Raw genomic sequence first — 25,791 nt, 5'->3', positions numbered from 1 at the left:
GAGTTTAAATCATATGTTCGTGCTAGTTGAATTCAAGATCATCGTTCGTGGTAGCAATATACATTCAAGATCAAGATCCAAGGCTCTTGAGTTTATTTTCGAAAATAAGAATTAGAGGAACGATAGAGATTGTAACATTCGTTATTTGAAATAAAATACTACACTTGCTACTACATTTTCGAGTCTTCATTATTTTCTTGACTTAAAATTTATTGTTACAAATTTTGGCATGTCAGTGGGATAATTTGTACCTCTCATCTCGTTTTTGCAAATTTCAAAATTTAAGATTACTGAAATGGTTTAAAAATATCAACTCCAAGTCAATTTTCTCTAAGGCTGCTAATTCCAAGCTCTTTAGTAATGTGGAAAACATCATCGATGTTACCATGGGAAGCCTTGGACCAGCCATGGGGTAAGTGAAGATGAAGTCTGTTCGAGGGTGGTGGTTGGGTGGGGGTGAGATTTGGTTGGGGGTGGGTGTGGTATGGAATTGGGTTTTGGGGGGGGGGGGGGGCTTAGGTGAGTATTTTTCGAAAATATTTTCTACCAACCAAACGAACATGAGAAAATAAGTAAGAAATTCATTTATTTTTCAAGAACACATTTTCCTCCATACCGAACACACCCTTAGTTGTTACTCCCTCAGAATAAAAAAGAGTGTCCACTTAGTCTTTTTTTCTTAGATAAAAAAGAATGTCCACTTATCAAATTAAGAAACAATTAACCTTATTTTTCTAGATTTGCTCCTATTAAGTACTATGTGATCAAATCCAACACCTATTTAATTAGGGGCAGTTTAGTCAAAGTACGTATTTTTATTTAAGAGTTAGTAATTTTTTAAGGAATGTACAAATGGCTAAATGAATACTCTTTTTTAATTTGGAGGGAGTATTATTCTTGATAACTACAAACGTGGAGATGATGTTGTGAATGTTCAAATACCAATAAAAAAGGTACAATAGATAAAAACCATTTTTAATTAACCTTTCTTAAGGGCGCGTAAAAAAAGAATCGCCACGAAAAATTTAACACCAAGGGAGGTAAAAAAAAATCAATTTTCCCCTTTTCAACTGTTAAAAAATAGTTCACCGGATTCAGACTTTCGTAAGTCTTCTAAAGACCATCCCGCTTCACTCTCACCACAGTGGCGTAGACTCGTAAGTCTTCAATTTTCTCCTCTGCAAGTTGATTCAAATTCTTTTCTAATTTATGCTCAAGATTTCCTATTAAAGATGGTATTTTTACTGATCTTTTGTGGTTGCAGAAAAATGGGGAAATTATTAGGAATTTTGATTCTAGCGTTGTTGTGTATCTGTGAAGCTGCAATATTTAGACCCATTTCAGAGTCTCACCGATCTGCTGCTTTGGACTTATTTACACCTAAACATGCATCTTTTAAAAGGTTTCATTTAACCCGCTATTCTTTGATTTATTCTCAGTGTGTGTTTGAAGTTATTGTAGCAGATGATCTTTTACAAGGTTTGATTAAACCCTCAATAAACCCCTTCTTTCTTAGTCTGCAAACTAGTATTCCTGAATTTTTCTCTGTATGTGATAGTAATGTTGGAAAGGGAGTTGTAGTTGAAGGGTTTTGTAGCAGATAATTCGTGGTTTACCCTTTTGATTTCTCGCAGAATTTTGAACATTGGCTTGACAAACTAGTGTTATTTGATTTGTTGAGTGTGTGATAATAATGTTCGAAAAGGAGTTATCTTTATGCTCTACTTGACCTGAGGATCTATTGGAAATAGCATCTCTATCTTCACAAGGTAGGGGCAAGGCTGTGTACACACCACCCTCCCCAGACCCCACTTGTAGGATTACACTAGGTATGTTGTCGTTGAAATGGAGTTATAGTTGAAGGGTTTCTGTAGCAGATGATTTGTGGTTCACCCTTTTGATTTATAGCAGAATTTTGAACATTGGCTTATAAATTGTACAAATTCCGAATGATGGTCAGTCAACTAACACTAGTTATTATCTCAGAAAGTCGCCTTTCTTCTTGATTCCAATTTCCTTCAACAAAGAAAGTGACTTTTTGGGATAATAACTATTAGTTGAGGGACCATCTAAGTAATCAACTCCAGATTTTTGTGCCACATCTCATTCCCATATTGACCTGTATTTATTCCAGTTTGAGTACCGTTGCACCCCAATATCATGCTTTCTTCTTTGTTTTTGATTATAATTTTGTCGCTCTAAAGATATTGTTTTGGGGTATCGCAAGAGGGTCGCGATACTAGTTGTTTTGGGGCATTGCAAGAGGGTTGCAATACTAGTTTTGCTTCTAATTTCATCATTCGTTTTTCTATTTTTTTTTTCTTTTTTTTGGGTGGTTGGCAGAGGGAAGCTGTTGAGGCTTGTTATCTTTGAATTTGTAGTGGACAAGGATAATTCGAGGACATGATCATCTATGCACACTTAAAATTGATAGAAGAAAATGACTCTAATAAGATCTCTTATGTTTTATTTGCATATCGCTTATGTTATTTTTTTACTGATCTTCCGTTGAAAAGGTCATATAACTAAAAATAATGGACTTCAAAACCAGATCTCCTGGATATTTAGGATAATTGAAGTTAAGTGCAGGATGATGGGATCAAACAAGAGGTTCTGAATTATGAACTTCATCTGACTCTCTGTTTCTTCTTAAATTGGGTGTATGTAACATATAGACAGTATGTTCAATCCAAAAGAAAAAGAGAAAAAAGGAGGAATTGTGGAAATTTTTATGACTCGTCCAATCCCCAAAGGAAATGGAAGAACAAGAAGATGTGTGAAAAACCTCACGGGGGAGTTCTGGAAAACTTTAAAAATTTCAGGGGGCTTTGGAAAGATAAGGGGGCTAACCGTAGAAAATCATTTTATGATCAAGTTATGGAAATTCATAGCAGGTGGCTAAAAGACATATATCCAAGTGATTAAGGAAAATTTTAAAACAAAAAAGCATAAAGCAAGCAGAAGTCGTATCTTGAAGATGGGATTTGAATAAATAATCAATTATGATGGGGTAGATAACTGCTGATAGGCGTTAATGGTATTTTTTTATTTTTTTTTGATGAAGTAAATAATTGCATTAGAAAGGGATCAAGAAGATGCAGAGTTACTGGTATTTTGGTCAAATTTTGGGTCTAAGCATGCAGTTTTATGCAGGTTACACTCAACCTGGGCGTTTTCTTCTTATTAGACTCCGTTTTACTATCATTATTGCAACAAAAGACACTGGTTTTTTATGAAGAGCAACAAAAGACACCATTTTGCTATCACATGAAAAGGAACTGTCTGAGCAGAATAGTAGTATCTGTCAATGAGCTCTAAGCTATATGGTCTATGTATCTGATGTGCTTATGTTTGATTTAAGGTTCGAAGATGAAATGCATATGTTTTAGCTGCCTAAACAAAAAATTGAGGATCCCACCGGAATTCTCCTTTCTTTCTCTTCAGCCTCTCAAGCTATTGCCTTCTGTGGTAGCTTTTCCTTTCTCTCTTCAGATCCCTAACATTGACCTCCTAACATTGACCTCCTCTGTTTAAAATGGGGGAGAATAGGATTTATTTCAATGCAGGTTTTAAATCTTTTGACATTACGAGATGGTCTTCTGGCAACTCTGTATGGTATGAGTGAGTAGAGAGTAGTAGAAAGATGATGAGAAGGACATCTATGAGCAGTAAAATCATGGAGTGGATTTTTTTTACTCTGAAAGAAGTTTCAAGAGATCAGTAGAAGGTGGTGAGGAGATGGAAAACTTCTGAAAGAGAAGCAGAACACTTTTGCACCAGGAAGCATAATGAGCATGGGAGATATATGAGCATTCGTACATTAAATGGAAGTGGAAGATCAGTCCTAATCATTCCAGAGCCCGTTTTGAATGCTGGATGGGTTGACTTAGCATTTAAAACTGAAAGGTTCATTAGATGCCATTCAAAGCAGGAACAAGCAACTCCCCCTAGAGTTACTGAAGCCAACTAGCCTTTCTCAAAGGTTGTACAAGAGATTAAATGGCAATCGAAGAATCTTCGCACAACAACAATAAATAGCAAGAAAGAGAGGATGCTTGGTTGGACGATACGGAGAAGAGTCCAAGGAAAAACCTACTCTAGCTGATATAAGGAGATGCTCCTCTGCCAACTGGAAAAAGGTTGTTGGGGTAAATATCTATGAGCTCTACAATGACATGTTTCTATTTGATTCCCAAATAGATACATGGCTGATCAAATCCTTCAAGGTCAGTGGAGGTGGAAGAATCTCAGTTTTCATCTCGAATGGTGGAACCCAAGAACAGTGAGTGTTTCAAACTCCATTGCAGTAAAGGAAACCTGGATCAGAGCTGTCGGAATCCCTTTACACTTGTGGTCACGGAAAGTTTTTCAAGAAATAGGCGAACTTTGTGGGGGCTGGGTGTCCATAGAAGAGGAAATGGAACTCAAAAATCATATGAAATCAGCGAGAATGTTGGTGGCAAAGGACGGCAGATCAATACCAAGGGATGTGTCGATCAGTCGTAATGGAATTACTTATTACTTTCCAATATGGGCGGAAAGTAAAACGAGATTTGAAATCTCGCCGAAAAATGAAGGAGGAGGTGCCGGTGAAGGTGTTGAGAAGAATACAGGCAAAACAAATACATGCTGGGTAAAAAGGGGGTATTTCCTGCAAAGAAGTACAAGAATCCCTTCAAACTGGGGATCTCTCTGATGCACACCATGTGGGTAAGTCGGTGATAGCTGCTGACCACTGTCCAGTTGACCCATGTGACAGGCATGTGATTATTTTAAATGAACTGAAGGCTTTGGGCCTGTTTCACAAGCCCATATCAGTGCAACCACTAAAAATAAAAGATGGGCCTGACTTTGCTAGAGAAGTCATATTTAATGACTTACAAGGTGCAAATTATTTTCCTACTTCTTCAAACATAAGCGGTTGTTTCATTGATACCATAGAGGAGAACATCGGGAAAAATTACGCACATGCAAGAGCACAAGAAGAGAAGGAAGTGTGCACATACGCCGAGATAGTGATGAATTCATGTGGGGAGACAATAGGGGAAACTTCGAGATTGAGGGATGATGTAGATTGACAGATGGTGGTTGGGGGAAATGGTAGAAGGTCAATGGTAGAGGATTCGTCAGAAATAGCAGACCATAACCCATTCACTGCTATTGAAAAATTGGGAAGTTGAGGAGGCAGAACCCATCCAAATACAGCAACACCAAGCAATTCAGGATAAAGTAAAAGCAACTTCAGTATGGGTTCAGCAAAATATGGGTAAATTCAGCAAAATTGTTGGGGTAGATTTCTAGGGCCATGAAGAAGAGGCTATGGAGTTATTATTACAAATTGACAGTGCCAGGCAAGCAAGAAGATTGGCTCACGATTCTGATTGCAAAAAGACAAGATTCAAAGGTGCACAAGAGTTGAAAGGTCTTGTCACTTTTGATGTGAAATTCAAAAGCAATGGGAATAGGAACAAATGGAGGAGTATCATTCCAGTTACCTGATGCAATTCAAATTGGTAACATGGAATGTAAGGGGACTGAACAACACTAGTGAGCAGCTTAGTATTTGATTGGAAAGCAGATATCATTTGCTTTCAGGAAACAAAAATTAAGGGTCACTTTACAGAGTTGGTAAAACAAATTTGGGGAGGAAGATGGATTAGATTTGCTTGTTTGGAGGCCAGTGGAATGGAATTTTGATGATGTGGGATAAAAGAGTATGGATGGGGGAAATTCTTGAAATAGGAGCTTACACTTTGACTTGCAAGTTTGAAGCACAACTACATAATTTTTCATGCCGTATCATAGGAGTATATGCTCCTAATTTCTATACTGAAAGGAGGCTGGTGTGGAAAAAGGTTTAATGGAAGGGCCATGGGCTGTCTGTGGTGATTTTAATGTCACTAGATTTATATCAGAGAAGAGAAACTGCAACAGTAGAATAAGGGGAATGAAGGACATCTGATTTTATTGAAGACATGAATCTAATAGACATACAACTAGAGGATGCAACTTACACTTGGTTTAAAGGAGATAATCAAGAGATAGCTTCTAGTATTGATAGGATCTTAATTTTGATGACAACTTTAGCAACTTGAAGCAATTCCCTCTTCAAAGATTGATATCAGATCACATTCCAATTGCCTTACAAGCGGGTTCTTGGAATAAGAAGAAGAGTTACTTTAAATTTGAAAACTGGTGGTTAGGCTCAGATGGTTTTGTGGACAAAATCAGGGAGTGGTGGAACTCTTTCAATTTTATAGGCAAACCAGACTACATACTAGCATGTAAACTAAAAGCTCTAAAATTTAAGCTGAAGATTTGGAGTAGAAGTGAGAGCGGAAATTTGGGTTCCCAAAGAAGAAGTTTGCTAGGGCAGATGGCTGAACTGGATGAGTACTAGAAGAAAGAGTGCTGACAGAAGAGGAATTAGTCAAGAAGGCAACATTGGTTATGGAATATGAGGAGTTGATCAAGAATGAAGAAATATCATGGAGACAAAAATCAAGGTCTCTTTGGTTAAAAGAAGGGGACAAGAACACTAAGTTCTTTCATAAAATGGCAAATGTACACAAAAGATATAACAATATTGACCAGCTTGTGATTCAGGAAGAAACAATTGAGGAGCTAGCTAGAATTGAAAAAGAGATCATAGACTTCTATCAAAAGTTATATACAAAAAACACAAATTGGAGGCCTACTTGTAGTTTCACAAACTGTCCTACAATAACATAGGAGGAAAGTGAGGTTCTACAGGCCATATTTGAAGAAAGTGAAGTGTTAAGGTGCCTAAAATTGTGTGCAGTTGATAAAGCTCCTGGGCCAGATGGATTTACCATGGGTTTCTTCATCAAATGTTGGGAAGTTTTGAAGGAGGACATCATGGATACTTTCCATAACTTTCATGAACAAGTAGTGTTTGAGAAGAGCTTTAATGCAACATTCATAGCCCTCATTCCCAAGATGAAAGGTGCCAAGGAACTAAGGGATTTCAGGCCTATCAGCTTGGTAGGCAGCATTTACAAAATCTTCTCCAAAGTGTTGACTGAGAGATTGAAAGGTGTGATTGAAAAACTTGTGGACTCTCAGCAGATGACTTTCATTAAAGGTAGACAAATCATGGATGCTGTCCTGGTTGCTAATGAAGCTGTGGACTCCAGGCTCAAACAAAAGAAACCAGGAATCCTTTGCAAGTTGGACATAGAAAAAGCATATGATCATGTAAACTGGAAGTACTTACTAAAGGTCTTGGAGTTGATGGGTTTTGGGCAGAATTGAATTCAGTGGATCAGATTTGCATATCCACTGTCGGTTTTTCAGTTTTGATTAATGGCTCTCCAGCAGGTTTTTTCAAAGCACAAAGAGGTCTGAGGCAAAGTGATCCATTATCACCTTTCCTGTTTCTGATTGCAATGGAAGGTTTAAACAACATGATCAAGACAACCAAGGTGAATGGATGGATCAATGGTTTTGATGTGGCTAGAGCTGGCAATGAAAGTTTGGAGGTGACACATCTCCAATATGCAGATGATACTCTCATCTTTTGCGATGCTGAAGAAGAACAATTAAAATTTCTAAGGATGATTCTGGTATTTTTTGAAGGGATTTCTGGGCTGCATATCAACCGGAAGGAAAAGCTTTTTGTATCCTATTATGAAGTTATAAAAATGGATCCGTTGGCTGCAAATCTAGGTGGCAAAGTTGGTGCCTTGCCAACTATCTACTTGGGAATGCCTCTGGGAGCTAAATCAAATTCAACAGATATTTGTAACAATGCCATTGAGAAATGTGAGAAGAAGCTAGCTAGATGGAAGAGTCAATATTTGTCCTTGGGTGGTAGAGTGACTCTCATCAACTCAGTTCTTGATGCTGTTCCAATATATATGATGTCTCTGTTCCCGATTTCAAGAGGGATTATCAATAGGTTGGACAACATCAGCAGGAAATTTTTGTGGTAAGGGAACAAAGAAAGGAAATGATTCCATTTGGTGAAGTGGAAAGTGGTGATTACTGGCAAGAAGATTGGGGGATTGGGAATAAAGAATATGAAGATGCAAAGCAAAGCATAGATCCATAAGAGCCTTATGGAATGAAGTTAAGTGCAACTCCAAGATCAAAGTAGTGAATGGGGTCAAAACCAAATTTTGGAAAGATAATTGGCTTGAGGTTGGTCATCTGGAAACACTATTTCCAGATATATACAATATTGTCTTAGATCATCAAAGGACTGTGGCTGATTTGTAGACACCTCAAGGATGGAATTTCACTTTCAGAAGGCAAATCAATGATTGAGAGATACAAAGAGTTGCTGATTTTCTTAACATACTGGAACAATTTAAGGGACTTCAGGTAGGAGAGGATGTTTTTTGGTGGCTGGGGAATAAAAAAGGAGTGTTCAAAGTTAGTTCAGCCTACAGGATGGTGAATCAATCAATTCAACAGATTACCAATTGGCCCTGGAAACACATTTGGAGATCCAAAATCCCATATAAAGTTAGCTGCTTTGTGTGGCTTTTAGCTAAAGAAGCAGTTCTTACACAGGATAATTTGATGAAAAGGGGGATAATTTTATACTCTAGATGTTCCCTCTGTGGAGAAACAGCAGAGACAGTTAACCATCTGTTTCTACACTGTAAGTTTACATAACAACTTTGGAGAATATTTTTAAATCTCAAAGGTATAGCCTGGACCATGCCTAGCAAGGTTTCAGAGGCTTTAAAGAGTTGGGAAGAGGCAGGATTGCAGGCAAAGAACAGAAATAGATGGAGAGTTGTCCCTGCTAGCATATGGTGGGCAATATGGAAGGAGAGAAACTCTAGATGTTTTGAGAGTATAGGGAATGGAGTGCAGAAGGTCAAGTTGAATTGTATTTTATTGCTTTGTTTTTGGTGTAATCAGGCTTACTCAGATGATACTATTTCCATTATTGATGTATTAGATTCAATATAGGATTAGAATAGTAGAGTCTTGGAGTACTTTTGTAGATATGGTTTCAGTACAACCTATGTACTGTTTTGTTCATATGGAATACAATACAGTTACCCGTAAAAAAAAAAAATGAAGTGGTTATGGAAGTATGCTAATGAAAATCACTATTTTGGAGGAAAGGTATTAATGCAAAATATGAGGAGGAGGATACTTGGATGATAAAGGAGGTTACCACAACATATGGGGTCAGTCTTTGGAGATCCATAAGAGGCTTATGGAATGAAGTCAAGAACAATTCCAAGATCAAAGTAGTTGATAGAAACAAAACGAGATTCTGGAAAGATAAATGGCATGACGCTGTTACTTTGGAGTGTCTATTTCAAGATATTTACAGCATGGTCCTAGATCAGCAAAGGACTGTTGAGACACCTCAAGGCTGGAATTTCACCTTCAGAAGACACATCAATGATTGGGAAATACAAAGAGTGGCTGATTTTTTCAATACACTGGAACAATCCAATGGACTTTAGGTAGGCGAGGATGTTTTTTGGTGAACAACAAAGGAGTTTTTAAAGTTAGTGCATCATATAGGATGATGAATCAATCGAATCAACAGATAACTAATTGGCCTTGGAAGCACATTTGGAGAACTAAAATTCCACACAAAGTTTCATGTTTTGTGTGGCTCCTAGCCAAAGAAGCAGTCTTGACACAGGATAATCTGATGAAAAGGGGGATACCTTTGTGTTCTAGATGCTTCCTATGTGGAGAGATAACAAAAACAGTAAATCATCTATTCCTTCACTGTAAGTTTACACAACAGCTCTGGAGAATATTCTTAAATCTTAAAGGTATATCTTGGACCATGCTTGGAAGGTCTCGGAGGCTTTAAAGAGTTGGAAGGAAGCAGGCTTGCAGGCCAAGAACAGAATCAGATGGAGAATTGTCCCTGCCAGCATATGGTGGACAATCTAGAAGCAGAGAAACTCTAGGTGTTTTGATAGCATAGAGAATGGTGTGCAGAAGGTCGAGTTGAATTGTATCTTACTTCTTTGTTTTTGGTGTAATCAGGTCTACTTAGATGATACTGTTACTATTATTGATGTTTTATATGCAATATAACCTTAAAACAGTAGAATCGTGGAGTATTTTTGTAAATATGGTTTCAGTACAACCTATGTATTGTTTTGCTCAAAAGTTACCAGTTTCAAAAAAATAAAAAATAAAAAAATTGAGTGACAGTATTAGTTAATTGAGGAGGAATAGCTCACGAGTCCGAATCCCAGCTTGTGAACCAAGTCTAGTACTCTAGTGGAGAAGTTTAGAGGGGTGAGCCCACTATCTGCCTAGTTTTGAAGTTGGTAATAACATATTTTTTGGTTATAAAAGAACTAAACTGAGGAGGAGTAGTTGGTGTTAGGTGTCCTACATTAGTTGAGGGATGGGGTGGAAAATCCTCGCCTCATAAGCTAGCTTTGTATTTTTTCACATGATATCAGAGTAAGACCCACTCATATTCTTAGTTTGCCCCCCATGTTAAATTGCCTCAAAAAGTCCAATCCTCATTGTGCGGAGGCGGTAAAGTGTCCCACATTAGTTGAGAGAATGAGCTGTTGTCTTCTTACATGATCTTGTGTAATCACCTCCTCAGGAGCTACCTTTTGGGGTTGAATTAGGATCAAAGTTCATTTTTTTCGCAGTTTGGTTATTGGCAATGTAGAAATTTTGCTAAAAGGTATCTCTAAAAACTCTTCAAGCAGCCCCCCTACAAGAAATAAAAGGGTAAAAAGGAAATAATAATTGGCACCTTATCATCCGATTCTTATTAGAATCTGTGGGAGCCAGGGATGAACACAATTGATGTTCTTTGTGCTCTCTATGTTAAAATTTTGTTGACAGTCACCGATTGCAAAACGTTTTAGTTGCACTCTTTGTGCGTTTCAGTGTTGTCAAAGGTGCGCTTAAAGAGCGCCTAAGCCCTGAAGTGAGGCTCAAAACATGTTGAGCGCTTCCCCTCGCTTTATGTGCGCTCCGGTGTCATCATCAAGGCTCTAAGACATACTTTTCCTTACCAACTAAGTTACTCGGACTCTCACTTTCGGTGCCGCACCCGTGTCGACACGACATGGGTATGGGTGTGGGTGTGGGATCCGTACCCGATCTGTTCAGCCGCTTTTGGGTACTTTGACCAAAATCAACGGAGAAATTCCGGACAGATCCAATGATTTTTATAATCCAAACAAAAGCTGAGATGGACTTGAAGAAAATGGAATACCTTGTAATATTGAAATTTCTTTGTCACTCCTTTTCCTTTTATCTCCTTCCGGGATTCTCTTGTTGATCAATATTTTCTCCTCATGTTTTCCACATAATATCTCATAATTTAAGTTTTATAATTCTATTTTTAGATATTTCAATTATTTTTAGCCGAATCCCCGCACCCGTATCCATATCTGGATCCGTATCCCCGAATCTTAGAATTTAGATCATGAAGGATCCGACCTCTAGATCCGCAGCCGTATTCGAGTAACTTAGCTTGCTAATGAGCTTCTCTTGATGAAGTGACACTAGATAATTGATATTTCACTTTATCGTAATGTTTTTACAATTTCTTTGTCCATATATTTGTTATTCATGCTTATTGTTATTAGTCTTGGTCTAAACATATATATTTGTATGTTCGCACCATTGTGCCTTTTTTCATTAAAGCCCACGCTTTATTTGCGCTTAAAGCCCCAAGGGACCTTAGAGCTTTTTTGCGCTTTTGATAACATTGGTGCGTTTTTATAGCTGATATTTGTGGCGTATCTTGAAATTTCAATTGTATCTATCTAGCGGTTGATTATTTTATCTCTCTTCAGCCTTGAAGAAACATACGAGGCCTTAAGGACATTTGAGGTACTTGGAATTGACCAACAGCTTGACATCAAGGCGGCGACGTGTAAATCGGTGGTGGATACTCTTCGGTCTCCATCTTCCGCATTGAAGGATGTGTTCCAAGCACTGAGAGTAAATGGGGTATTGAAGTGCGAGCTTAATGAGGAGACTTTTTCTGTATGTTTAAGCTTACTGCTAATCTGTTTTTTTTTTTTTTGAGAATGAATTTATGATTATTATTATGAGGACAGTATATTTACTTTTATCTTCGTTCTTTTTGCTACCGCTGTGTATATGTGAAGGGCATAGCTTCAAGACTTAAGGATTTCGTGAAGACTGCCAGCTCGCTTATCGACTACTACTATTCAGTTGGTAGTTTAGTTCTTATCAAGGTAATGCAATATGGAGAAATGTCTCATAGTTTCATTTATATTGTACCAGACAGTAATTGGTACTCCGTTCCCTCCTCTCAACCCCTTGAAAGAATGTAACCAAAAGCAAATTCCTATAAAAAAAAAGCTGAAGCTTCTCAGTAATAATATAGAGTTGGCAATGCTTGTGTTTTTGTGTGCTTCATAAGGGAATTTTGCCAAGATTGATTTTCTCTGTTTTTACCATGTCATTTTTCGCTCTGTAGGGCCAAACCTCTGAAGTTGATGTACATCTTGGAGGTGCTGATTCAGTTTTCCGTGCCATAAAGGTTTCAAACTGCACTTGCTGTCATCAGTTACATGTTATTACTCAATATTTGTTGCTGTAATATTTGGTGTAAGAATGCTTAAGTGACACTTGAGAGCTCTTGACAGGCTCTTAGCCAAAGTGATGGAAGATGGCGCTATAGCTCCAATAATCCTGAGTCTAGTACATTTGCTGCAGGTGATTATTTTCTCTAGAAGACAATAGCCTTGCTTGGATGCTTGATTGCTAATATTTTGTTATTATTTATCCTGGGTTTAAAATATTCTTTTACAGGAATTGCACTTGAGAGTCTGGCTGGTGTCATTTCATTAGCATCTTCTGAGATTGATCATTCTCTGGTGAGTGACACTTGTCCTTTCTTTTGATCAATCCCTGGAAAGATTACTTGTACTTCGGTCACCCAGTATTTAATTGTAGTAATCCTCTTTATCAGTGTTATTAAAGGCTCGCATAAGCCCTGAAACCTATGTTGCTTGGACTCTTCAAAAATGTCAACGGGTGCGTGTCAGATTCTTCAAAAGTAGTGTATTTTTGGAGAATCCAACACGGGAGCAGCATCCAAAGTGAAGAGTCCGCACAACTTAGCCTGAAATTAGGTGTCGCATAGGTTGGGTGCTTTGTGTTGCTTAAGCCAGCTCTGTGTAGGCGTCAAGGTGCTAAGATGTGCGTTTCAGCACTATGGACTCCCTCTTAATGAGGGCCTTGCTAAACAAAAAATTGGATGTCAAATTTATATATTAATTGTTAAGGAAACATGTTGGATGGATGTGATAGGATTCTTCTCTTTTTATTTTTGATTAGATAATAAGCAGATCTGATAATCTGAGTCTCACAGTAATGATAAACAGATGATGGAGGAGAAATTGATTGTAAGGGATTATGAACATGAAATTAGAAACTTAGTTACTTATAATTTGAATTAGAAATTTAAATTTTGAACTTGATGGCTTTGTTCTAGTGATAAGAGCACGTGCGTGGGTTAGGTGCGCGCAACGAGTTCACTCCATGCTACAAACAAAAGCATGGTATTTAAGCGGAGAAATGGAGGGGCGGGCTAACTATCCATTTCTAACTCGGGCTAACTATCCGTCGAGTTTCGAACTGTGCGCCAACTAGTCCTTGATGATTTCTAGGTTGTCAAAAGTAATTTTTGCGCCTAATTGTAGTTTTTTCAGTTCTTTTGTCTATCAATTATTGTTTTTTTTTTTTGAAATTGGTAACTATATCTATATTTCATCCTGATCAAAACAGTACATAGGTTGTACTGAACCATATTTACAAAGGTATTCCTACTTTCTGAGATCCTACTCCTACGTTGAATCTAATACATCAATGATGGAGACTGTATCATTGAAATAGACCTGATTACACCAGAAACATAATAACATAATACAATTCAGCTTGATTCTCTGCATACTATTTTCTACATTTTCAAAACAGCTAGAGTTTCTCTCCTTTCTAGATTGTCCACCAAATGCTTGCAGGGACAATTCTCCATCTAACTCTGTTCCTTGCTTGCAACCCTGCTTCCTCCCAGTTGTGAAGTGCCTCTGTAATCTTTCCAGGCATAGTCCCAGATATACCTTTAAGATTTAAGAATAATCTCCATAGTTGTCCTGTTACCTTGCAATGTAGGAATAGATGGTTAGCTGTCTCTGCATTATCACCACAAAAAAAGCACCTGGAGCATAGTGGCAACCCTCTTCTCATCAAATTTTCTTGTGTCAACACTGTCTCCTTAGCTAGTAACCATATAAAGTATGCTACTTTATGTGGAATTTTTGTTTTCCAAATTTGTTTCCATGGCCAGTTGTTTGGTTGTTGAGTGTCCTGATTAATCCATTTGTAAGCTAAATTTACCTTGAAGATTCCCTTGCTATTGTCCTGCCACCATAACACATCTTTCCCCGTCTCCAGTCCACTGAACTGCTCTATTGTACTAAAAATTCAGCTACCCTTGGAATTTCCCAGTCATTTAAATGCCTCCTGAAATTAAAGCTCCATCCTTGAGGGGTCCAATGATCTGCTATACTCCTTCGCTGGTGCAATACAAGATTATGTATGTCTGGGAAAACTGATGCCATCTTTCCTGCCTCATGCCAAACATCCTTCCAGAAATCAGTCTTTGCCCCATTACCCACTCTCATCTTGGTATTCATCTTGAATTCCAATGCTCTGATGGATCTCCATAAACTTAGGATCTCCATAAACTTACTCCATATGGTGTAGTAACCACTTTTGTCATCCAATTATCCTCCTCTTCATACTTAGCTCTGATGACCTGCCCCCACAAAAGTTGATTCTCATTATCATTATTGTACTTCCATAACCATTTCATTCTGAGTGCTTTACTATGAACTTTCAGATTCTTGATCCCTAAGCCTCCATATTTCTTCCCTACTAACAAAGCTTTCCACTTCACCAGATGACATCCTTTACTTTCTTTATTCCCTTGCCACAGAAAGTTCCTCCTTATGCTATCCAACCTTTTGATAATCCCTGTTGTTAGTCATTTTTTATTGCGTTGAAATTATATATGCATGTATGTATATGTAACTATTATGTGTGTGAGGCACATATATATTGTATTCATGTATGTATGTAAAGTTCCTCTGTATTTTCTGGAGTGCCACTTCAATTTTGCTTTTTCTTTAAAGCCACAACAGATTTTTGTGCAATGTGATAACGTCTGACGTGCGCCTAACCCACACAACACAAGCTACACTTTACAACTAGACCGAAGCCCTGGAGGCACGTGCATGCCTCTTTTGATTGAGAATTTTTTTTTTTATGAAAGTATGGGATCCTTGTGGAATTGTTGCCATTGAGATTCTCCTAGTAGTTCAGGTTTAGCTGTTTCTTTTACAACACTAGTTGCTTATGTTTCAAGTACACTGCTCTTTTTATTTCAGTTCATTAATGGTATTGAATGTGAGTTTGCTGTGTGCTATCATTGGAGAGATTACCGAGGTGTGTTCGGTTGGTCAAAATTTTTGGAGAACATTTTCTCTAGGAAAACAAGTTCCTTAAAAATGAGGAAAATGATTCCCTAGTGGAAGTAGGGAAATCAAGTTCCACAAGTGGCATTTCACATTGATTGTGTTCTCCCCACCCTCTTAACACACTTCATCTTCACCCTCACCCCTGTAGCCCCCATCCCCACACCCTACCCCCACCTCCCATAATATTTGCCTAGATTATATACAAATGCTTTTAGGGTAATACTTTTTGCTTATGTATCGAACACAAGTAAATAAGTAAGAAATCCACTTATTTTCTTGGAAAACATTTTCCATGGCAAACATTTTCTTTCATACCGAACACATATTTCATCTTGCCTTCCACTTTTGTGCCACTTAATGTACGTTTTAAACGTGCATTTAAGTTCATTTTACAAGGTTTGAGAATATGGGGTGATTGACTGAGCTGTTGGGTGATTTTCTAAAGGGATCAACAAAATACTATGACACCTCTCATGTGATGCTAATATTTGAAGCCTTGTATATTTTTCCCGCTGTTGTTGCAAAAAGGATGAGCGTAGGAATATCCCCTTACATGTTTGAGCAGGTCTGCATATAAAGGAGATAAGGCAGAGACAAAAGATTGCCAGTCATTTGATGCAAAAATTCATATCTTAAATGTGTCTAGGCAGCATCGAGTTTGGTGGGACCAATATGTTTGCTTAAAGTTGTGTTTCTTAACTTGGAAGGACATCATATGCCATCAGTGTTCTGTTTAGGGTTTTTTTTTCAACATGCATGCATATTATTTTGTGCGATAACTAGCCTTTACCTCTCTTTCTTTGTATTGGCAGATTAGCCTGGTGAAAAATGACATATCGAAGCTTTTAGATGGTGCTGAGAAATATGGTATCTACCTCTTTTGTTCTTTCATATGTTCTCCTTATTCTCTTGTTCATTCCGATATATATATATATATATATATATATATATATTTATTTATTTTTTGGTGAGGCTTTCAGTAGCTTCTAGCAAGATTTGCTTTAGATTTCCCTGTTCTAGGATCTGAACTTACAGAGATATAAACGGATGTGCTTGTGATATAGGGTAAATGGCATTAGCTGGTTTAATTGTTTTAGGTCTGCGCTATTCATTTGGATGCACCAGATAAAACCTTCTTGTCAAAGCACAACTTTTAGATACTGGAAAAGAAATATAATATTCTACTTTTTCTTGCACTAGTTTCCAGCCAAGAAAAGGAAAACATATTCTGTAAAAATATTGTGAATGTTTCTGATTTATCATCGAAGTAGGTCATGCTGATGAAGGTAAAAGGGTGTGTTATTTCGCTTTTCGATACCATTACTCAAGACGAAAATTACAGTTCTTGCTTCTGTGTGGTTATTGATCTTAGTGTCAATGAAACAAGAATTGACCTATCAAAAAGAGAAATGAAGGATTAAGCATGATCTGCATGCTGTTTTTCTTGATACTGAAAGTTCAAGTGAGAATTGTTTATTAGTGGATGTTACAAGTTATAGCAAAGTGAAACATGTCCTTATGTTTCCTTGTTTGGTAACGTATGTTACTTGCCCTTCTAATGTTAGGTGCCGGCCAAGAAAACAAAGAAGGCATATAGTCTATAAAATTATTATGAATTCTGTGATTAGTTATCTGAGTAGGTGATGTTGATGCATCTCTCTCTTATCCGTATCAAGAAAGAAATTTATTTTCTTACCCCCAAGGGTGGCCGAGTTGGTTGAGCAGGTGATCTCCCAAATGGGGGGGGTCTCAGGTTCGAATCCCCTGCATGCTTTCTCGGTTGAGCTCGTTGCACGAGGCTTATCTAATGCGGTTTACCTTTCCTGTGTGGTTTGCGGGCACTAAACTGGAGCGGGGCTTACCTTGTGCTCACCCGAAGGGTAGCGGCTGCAGGTTCCCTTGTCAACCAAACAAAAGAAGAAATTTATATTCTTGCTTTTGTGTAGTATTACTTTTTGTCAGAGATACAGGATAGAGTTGATTGCTATTTTTCTCTCTTGATATTGAAAGTTCAGGTAAAGTGTTTATTAGTGGATGCTGCAAGCTATAACAAAGTGGAATGTTTTAGTGTCCTTATGTTTTCTCGTTTTAATTATGGGGAATGTGTATATGCTTAGAAAATGATCTTCGATTTAGAGGTACCTCACCTTTTCTGAGATGAATGTCCTTGCTTATTTATGAGGGAAATTTATGCCCTGTTCCATAAAAGGCTGAATCTCCTTTTCACTCAATCAATTGATGTGGGAAGGCTGGAACTAGCTGAGACCTTAATCTGGAGAAATACAACAACAACAACATACCCAACATAATTCTACAAAGTGGGGTCTGGGGAGGGTAGAGTGTACGCAGACCTTACCTCTACCTTGAGAAGGTAGAGAGGCTGTTTCCGAGAGACCCTTGGCTCGAAGAAAGAAGAAAAGAGGCGGCAGCAACAAGCAAAAACAATAGCAAGATAACAGGTAACCGAGGCTAAAGAAAAAACAGATAGTAATAAAAATCAAAGAATAAGAGAATACAAGACTAATGCTAAAACTCTGGGAATGGAATAGAAATGTGCCCTATTACCCACTACCCTTTTACCTTAATTCTCGACCTCCACACCCTCTTATCGAGGGTCATGTCGTCAGTGAGCTGAAGTTGAGCCATGTCTTGCCTAATCACCTCACCCTAATACTTCGTTGCCTACCTCTATCCCTTCTCAAGCCCATAACGGTCAACCTCTCACACCTCCTCATCGGGGCATCTGCACTTCTCCTCCGCACATGCCTGAACCATCTCAGTCTCACTTCCCGCATCTTATCCTCCACGGGGGCCACTCCTACCTTGTCTGGGATACTACATTCCTAATCTTATCTCTCCTAGTGTGCTCGCACATCCATCTCAGCATCGTCATCCTCGCTACTCTCATGTCTGAACATGAGAGTTCTTGACTGGCCAACACTTCGCCTCGTATAGCATAGTCGGTCTAACAACCACTCTTAGAACTTACCTTTAAGTCTTGGCAGCACATTCTTATCACACAGAACACCGGACGCGAGCCTCCATTTCACCCACCCCACCCCAGTACGATGAGTGACATCCTTGTCAATTCCCCCCCCCCCCCGCAACACCCCAATGATTGACCCCAGTCCCCAGGTACTTGAAAACTTCCTCGCTTGGGGATGACCTGTGAGTCAATTCTCATGTCCACGTCCGCTTCAAGACTGACATCAAGTAAACTTACACTCCATGTATTCAGTTCTAGTCCGGTTCAACTTGAAACCTTTCAACTCCAGGGTCTGTCTCCAAACCTCCAGCCTCGCATCTTGTCAATCAATCTGGAGAAATACATGATGCATTAATTTATTTTTGTGTTTGACTCGAAAATTTTCGTGGTTGATGAGCTGGTTGGGAAAGAGGTAAGGAAGGGGAGCCAGAAGCCAATTATGTTTATTGGGAGTGGTCTAATCGACAAAAGTGAAAATAATTACTGTTGTTAAATGTCTGATGCTAGTTGATTGAAAAGTTTTGATGCTGACACATTCACTAGATGTTACTTATGCCTTTGGCAGTTTCCATAAAAGAGAACATTGAAGTAGTTGATCAGTCAATTGGATACAGTTCTAGCCAATTACCGCTGATGCTGCAGTTTGTCTAGTCATGCTAGGAATAAAACAAATTGGTGGCGCCTATTACTTTGATCAAAAGCCTGTTGATGCTCATGGACATCAGAGTCCCCTATCGGCTTCATCAGCGGTGGTGCGTGGTATCACAGCATTTGCCACAGTATCTGATGAAGATCTAAATGTACGGTAGTGAAATAGTTGACGTTTTAGTGTTTTTTTCCAGCTATCATATGCAAGATTGATAATAATTTTCCTCTATTATATCAGCTTCCAGGTGACAAAATTTTAGGTTTAGCAAGGTTTTTCCTCAGTGTTGGAATTCCTGGAAGTGCAGAAGACTTGTTTTATCAACTTGATGCATTGGCTTCCTTAGAAAACAATAGGTGGGGTGACTATGATTTACTCCATTTTCCCTTTTCCAAATTCAATATTTCGGAGAATTTGTTTGTCTATAGTCAATTTCAGATGAAGCACCTTTGCAGTTATCGGCATTCCTTGATTTTATCGAGAATTTACTTTCAATACAGGGTCTCCATTCCGTTGATTTTATCGCTCCCAGCTGCTGTGCTTTCGTTGACTAGGAAAGACCAGCTTAAGGTGCGGCATGTTGATCTCTTTTTCCTTATGTTTTGATTATTACATGGTATTTGCTTAGTTTTCCTTCACAGGTGTTTATCCTAACCACTCATTTTGTATTTAAGTGTCATTCACGTTGATTTCTTATTTATTTTTGTTTCTTTGGTGATAACTATAATATAAAACTAGAATATTGGCTTGAAAGTCTGGTTTGGCGTAAAATAAAATGAGGCTTGAAAGGGGTTTTCTCACAAGAAGGTTAAGTGGGCCTTATTTCACAAGTGCAAGTGCGATCAGCATTATTGCTTGCGCATAGGGATTTGGTTGTCTTTGTTTCTGTAAGTGCTCACAGTAGATTGCAATTGTTGACATTTATCATTCTTAAAATTAGGTGAAAGTAAACACTGTTTTGGGCTCTGCTGCACCTTCTCTATCAGTCAAACTCAAGCAGATTTTCAGCTCTGGTTCAAAGGATGCTTCAATCATTGATCAGGTGCATATGTGTTTTGTTCGTGATCTAATCCAGCTGATGGAGATCTAGTAGCAGTACACTATTTTGATTAAAATAGTAGAGATATCTTTGCTTTTATTGAACTTTAATTTGTACAAATTTGTGCATTGCAGGATCTCAAATTTGACCCTGAAAATGCTGTGCATTTCTTAGATGCATTACCAGAAAACATTGACGCCGGCAGTTACATTTTTTCTTTCGAGGTATGGCCTCACTCTTTTTTCGTTATGAAAATGTTATTTTCCTATTCTTCCTCCCTCGGAATCTCTCACGCCTGCAAGTTGATCCTTATTTGATCTCCTATCTTTTTTTTTTCTGCATGATCTTCTAGATTGTCCTTCACAACCCAGAGGATAAAAAGATCTATGCCACTGGAGGACGGACAAAAGTACCCATATCTGTGACAGGATTTGTCAAAGTTGACCATGCAGATGTTGCTGTTCTTGACAGTGATCTTGTTAATGTGGAAACTCAAAAGAGGTATGAGCTTCTCTGTTCTTCTTCTACTCTATAGCCGTGGCACATATATACTTTAAAGGCCTCTTTTCTGTTTTAATCATCGACTATTTATTTGGTCTTTTCTCTTCATTTACGAATACTTTATATTGATGATTATCATTGACTTGTTCTCTTTACAGAAGGTGCCATTTTTTCACTTCTAATTATTATTGTTATTATTATCATTTGAGTACTGTCTAGTAAACTTATTTTTCATATAGCTTTTATACTGTCATCTGGACAATTCTATGCATATTGATACAATGGAAGCATTGTGTCACCACATCCATAGTTATCCTTCTCCATGTGTGTTTTTCTTACAGGATTGATTTGGCCGGGGATAACACTATCTCACTCTCAGCAAACCATCTTCAAAAGCTACGATTGTCATTCCAATTAACTTCTCCACTTGGGCATTCTTTTAAGCCACACCAGGTTGGACGCTCACCTTGTTCTTTTAGCGAATTGTATTCTGTGATTGCCAGTCGGTGGACTTACTGTTTTCCTGTGCAGGCTTTCCTCAAGTTGATACATGAGAGCAAAGTGGAACACATCTTCGTGGTGGGAAACTCTGGAATGTTTTTTGAAATTATACTAGTAAGTTTTCTTTATCCTTTTTCTCTACATCTCTACTTCCTGTTAACATTGAGTGGACTGTGGACATGTTTGTGAATTCAGCACCTGCTTGTTTGTTTCTGCTTCTTAGAGTTATTCCAAGTATTACCATATTGACACAACAGTTGATGGGGTTGGTGATTTATGTAGGGAAACATCAATGATTTCCTAGCCTCAAGTTTCCAATTCCAATAAAAAGCATCACTAAAATTGCTCGAATACCAACAAAGTTTGGAAGAGCTAACCCTGCTGTATTGTAAATGCCTTTCTGTTTTGTAGGATTTTCTTGGACTAGTTGAGAAGTTTTTTTATCTATCAGGTAGATATGACATTCAACTTACAGTTGGGGATGCTGTCATGGTAAGTATTGATTTTTTAGCTCCATAAATGCTCTACGTATTGTGTCACATTTTGGTCAATTTTTTAGCAGACCAGCAGTAAAGAAATTTTTGTTAAGACACCCGGACTTCGTTGAATTTTGATCTGGAAGCATTTTGAGTTATATCTTAAGCAGATCATTTGTTCCTCCAGGAGAACTCGTTCTTCCGACATTTGGGTTCAATTGAATTAGATCTGCCAGAGGCTCCAGAAAAGGCAGCTCGCCCTCCTCCACAACCTCTTGACCTTTCCTCAAGATTTGGGCCAAAGGCAGAAATATCTCACATAGTCAGAGCTCCGGAGAAAAGACCTCCGAAGGAGCTTTCTTTCATTTTTCTGGCCCTTGTTCTCTTGCCATTCGTTGGATTTTTGGTGGGGGTATGCTCTCGAATTCTTCTTTTGCTTAGTTGATTGTGAACGGTTGAGTACCCTCCCTTATCGAAAGAGATAACAGCTATATATTGGTTCTTCTCCAATTATTTGCTTTGCCTTGGGTTCGATGCGGAGCTTTATATTCCTGTCGTCCATATAATGCTTTTGTTGTGATTATTATTGTGTTTTCATTTCTCAACAGCTTTTGAGGCTGCAAGTGAACCTGAAGAACTTCCCAAATGCATCAGCACCTGCTACATTCGCCATTCTTTTCCACCTTGGCATAGCAGCTGTCTTAACACTCTATCTTTTATTCTGGTTGAAGGTCTGTCCAACTTTCTTTAATCTCTGGACGCCCTTTATATGAAATTCATCGACTTCTGTTTTGCAGCATTTCTAGTACTTCCTTTCTAGTTTAGGAAACAGCATGAGGAGATGGAGAAGGAAATTAGTTCAACTTTCAGTATTGGGATCTTGGAAGATAAAATCCTAATAGCTAGTTATAGAAAATCCTAATAGCTAGTTATAGTACATCACCAAGGTTTTGGAATGTGTTCTTTCCAACCACATACCTGTGGACTGGTTTCCGATTGACCATAATGAACGCTCATGTCTGTCAGCTGAAACGTACCCTCTATTGTGTCCGCCAATGCTCGAAGTCAAGCCTAATTTAAACTTGTCTGATTTGTCCGTTTTTCGTGTTTATATTTGCTAATTTTACATACATATTTGCTTCTTTGCGTGCAGCTGAATCTCTTCACAACACTCAAAGCGCTTGGATTTTTAGGGATCTTCTTGATGTTCGTCGGGCATAGAACCCTTGCATATCTCGCATCATCATCTGCCAAGTTGAAATCAGCCTAATATAGACAGATTGCTTTTAGTTATTACCCTATGGATGTGAGTAAACCTTAAGAGAAAAGAGAGTTGGATACGTCCAATTTTGTTGTAGGAGAAGCATACATGTTTAGTATGTAACTGCACCAGATTTTGTCTTCAAATGAAAGAAAAAGATTGGATATTGCTACTTTACTCTGGTGATCTTGCAGTGGTTTGTCTAAGGGTATTTTATCTTGACATCATTAATGTACACGTACTTTACTTATCTGTGTAATGACGCTTTAACATACACACATAATTTTTCAAAATTTGAGCCGAAAGTGTTTAGTAGGAACACTTTATCATGTGTTCAGGTACTCAATCGGGACTGACTGTATTTCGAGTATCTAAATAACATTTGCCGGCAAGTCTTAAGGGGTTATGATGTATTCCGCCAAATATCTTTTACATGGTCAAATGTATATTAATTAAACTTAGGGGTAGTTTGACTTGCAAACTAAGTTATTTCGGGATTACAGTCTTAGGATTACAATTCTTGGATAAATTTATTCTACTTGAGAGGTGGGATAAAATAACACCAAGTTTGATTGGATAAGGTGGGATATTCAGGATTAAGTTTGAGATTAAAGTTATACTTTTCTGATTGAAGGTAATCCCTACTGTCCACTTGTCGTTTTTACTAAAAATAGATGATCTAAATAGTTGTCATTTTAGAAATACCAAGAGATAGTTAAGTATATTCTTCCCATATTGCCCTTTAATTATTCTTGGAATTACTCCATCCGTCCCAAAATATTTTTTTCCGAAAGTGCGTATTTTAAAAAAATGAAGTTTTTGGCCAAGCTTTTGGTAGAAAATAAATGCTTCTGCAGAGTAGCAAAAACTGTTTTGAAAAGATGAAAGAAATAGCTTCTGCCCAATGAGAAAAATACACTTATAGCCTGTTTGAATAAGCTTATTTTTCTCCAAAAATACTTATTTTTTTCAATAATTGCTTATTTTATTTGACTAAGCCTATAAGCGGGTCAAATCAACTTATAAGCACTTTTCGACTTACCTTCGCGTTTGATAAAAAATAAAAATGCTTATCAGTCAAGTCCTTATAAGCCAATAAATCATAAGTTGGACTTCCTTAACTTATTATTTTCAGCTTATAAGCACTTTTAGTTTGACAAAAGATTTTACTATTCTATTCCTAATATTATTTTGTAATCCCTCAAATACCGTTGCTGAAATAAAACCCCTAACCCTCTTCCTAACTTCATTCTTTTATACGATTCCTTTGAACAACAACTCTGCGACCCCCATTGTCACGACCCGACAAGGGGGCCATGACTGGTACCCGGAGCTGACTACCGAGCACCACATATCCTTCTAGCTATCATACTCATCTCAAACATACATAATTCTCAAAGTAAACCTACTATGAAATGATCGCCAACATCACCCAGGTTAAACATATCGATATGCATAGGCCCACAAGGCTACAAAAATGATATACAGAATATACATTGATAAGACTGCATAGCTTCTACTACCCACACATATGTATCTACGAGCCTCTAACTGGAGTACTGAACATGAGGACGGGACAGGACCCCGCCATACCCTCAATATGTACACAAAAGAATATTCCCAAAATCTGCAACTCCGGAGTAGTGGAGTGCTCCTGTATATATATGCTGAACAGGCTCTTAGGAATCCAGTCCGTCTCTCCGTCTACCTGTGGGCATGAACACAACGTCCAAAAAGAAGAAGGACGTCAGTACGAATAATGTACTGAGTATGTAAGGCATGAATAATGCTAACATAATAAAGAAATAATGGAACATGAGGCAAAGATATAACATGTACGTCAATTTCCTCTTAAGGCGAATATTATGCGTGCTTAACTTTTTAAAGAAAACACATGTCATGCATATCAAATATACCATCATCGTTAACCCGCGTCCGGATAACTATCGCACGCCGCCCACTAGTGGTGTCATGTCCGGCCAAATAGGCACGGTGTAATCATAAGCCGCCCGCCTTAGCGGTGTCATGTCCGGCCATCTAGGCACGGTGTAATCATAAGCCGCCCGCCTTAGCGGTGTCATGTACGGCCAAATAGGCACGGTGTAATAATCATCATATACTTAACATGAAGCATGCATAAGAGCTCAAGTAAAAGTGATAACTCTATCGGAGTGACGTAAGGTCGACAACCTCCGATTATCTTATGAAATAGTCATAGTCCTCATGTCTCACCTCGAAGGAAATAGCATTATGAGATGAAACTATCAATGATGAATAACAACCAAAGAAATCATACATCAAGATCATTAATCTCATAATAGCATCTTTTCAGAAGCTTTAGAATCTCGGGACATAGAATCATCATTATTATTGATATTATCATAACACATCTCTTATCCATATCTCATGGGAAGTTCTTAATGATCATAGATTTGTAACTTTCGGAATGTAAGGAGATCATGAAAAGATAGAGGAAATCATGCCTTAGAAAAGAAGGGACTAGCATTACATACCTTCACGTCTCCTCAACAACAAGCGTTCTCCCTCCAAGCTGACGATTCTACATTCAAGAGAATTCGTACGAAGATTAGATAACCGGGAACATACTTAGGCCTCAACTAAAACAACTAAGGGATAACGAAAATTGGGCAGCCTTTTCCTTTGTTTCAACAACCTTCTCTATCTAATAGACAACTCCTAAACGTCGATAATAACACCCACAATACTACGATCGATAAACTTCATCAAGTTCAACATTATTCAATCCTTACAATGCCCTTCCAATGTTGTCCATAACCAAAACTATGACATAATACCATATATATTCTCATATAATACTCTTTTAACACCATTTGCATTATTCACAACAAAATTACAC

General features: G+C 38.0%; 1 protein-coding gene across 3 annotated transcripts; it reads left to right on the top strand.

Annotated features, from left to right (window-relative positions):
• The first annotated feature begins 998 nt into the window (after positions 1-998).
• Positions 999-23,090, top strand: LOC132603314 (dolichyl-diphosphooligosaccharide--protein glycosyltransferase subunit 2-like). 3 transcript variants are annotated; one of them, XM_060316313.1, is made up of 20 exons: positions 1,000-1,157; positions 1,265-1,402; positions 11,787-11,979; positions 12,105-12,194; positions 12,440-12,502; positions 12,609-12,678; positions 12,775-12,839; positions 16,316-16,370; positions 19,141-19,289; positions 19,376-19,491; positions 19,636-19,705; positions 20,076-20,177; positions 20,309-20,398; positions 20,527-20,675; positions 21,017-21,128; positions 21,207-21,290; positions 21,588-21,668; positions 21,840-22,064; positions 22,261-22,383; positions 22,806-23,090. In XM_060316313.1, the coding sequence occupies exons 2-20, from the start codon at positions 1,269-1,271 to the stop codon at positions 22,920-22,922; spliced, it is 2,088 nt and encodes a 695-aa protein (XP_060172296.1). In that variant the 5' UTR covers positions 1,000-1,157; positions 1,265-1,268; the 3' UTR covers positions 22,923-23,090. The 3 variants fall into 3 exon arrangements, with proteins under 3 accessions (XP_060172297.1, XP_060172296.1, XP_060172295.1); XM_060316312.1 differs by having other exon boundaries at positions 19,132-19,289; XM_060316314.1 differs by lacking the exons at positions 21,840-22,064; positions 22,261-22,383 and having other exon boundaries at positions 999-1,157; positions 19,132-19,289.
• The last annotated feature ends 2,701 nt before the right edge of the window (positions 23,091-25,791 follow it).

Source organism: Lycium barbarum, chromosome 7 (assembly GCF_019175385.1).
Source record: "Lycium barbarum isolate Lr01 chromosome 7, ASM1917538v2, whole genome shotgun sequence".
Classification (NCBI taxonomy): domain Eukaryota; kingdom Viridiplantae; phylum Streptophyta; class Magnoliopsida; order Solanales; family Solanaceae; genus Lycium; species Lycium barbarum.
The sequence above is the reverse complement of the archived record's forward strand: the minus strand, read 5'-3'. Positions and strand labels throughout refer to the sequence as shown.

Excerpts from the sequence above, each read along its gene's own strand:
- LOC132603314 (XM_060316312.1), top strand. The coding sequence starts at position 1,269 with ATGGGGAAATTATTAGGAATTTTGATTCTAGCGTTGTTGTGTATCTGT. Across the intron at positions 12,195-12,439 it reads GTAGTTTAGTTCTTATCAAG|GGCCAAACCTCTGAAGTTGA; the intron begins GTAATGCAATAT and ends TTCGCTCTGTAG. Across the intron at positions 12,840-16,315 it reads CTGAGATTGATCATTCTCTG|ATTAGCCTGGTGAAAAATGA; the intron begins GTGAGTGACACT and ends TTGTATTGGCAG.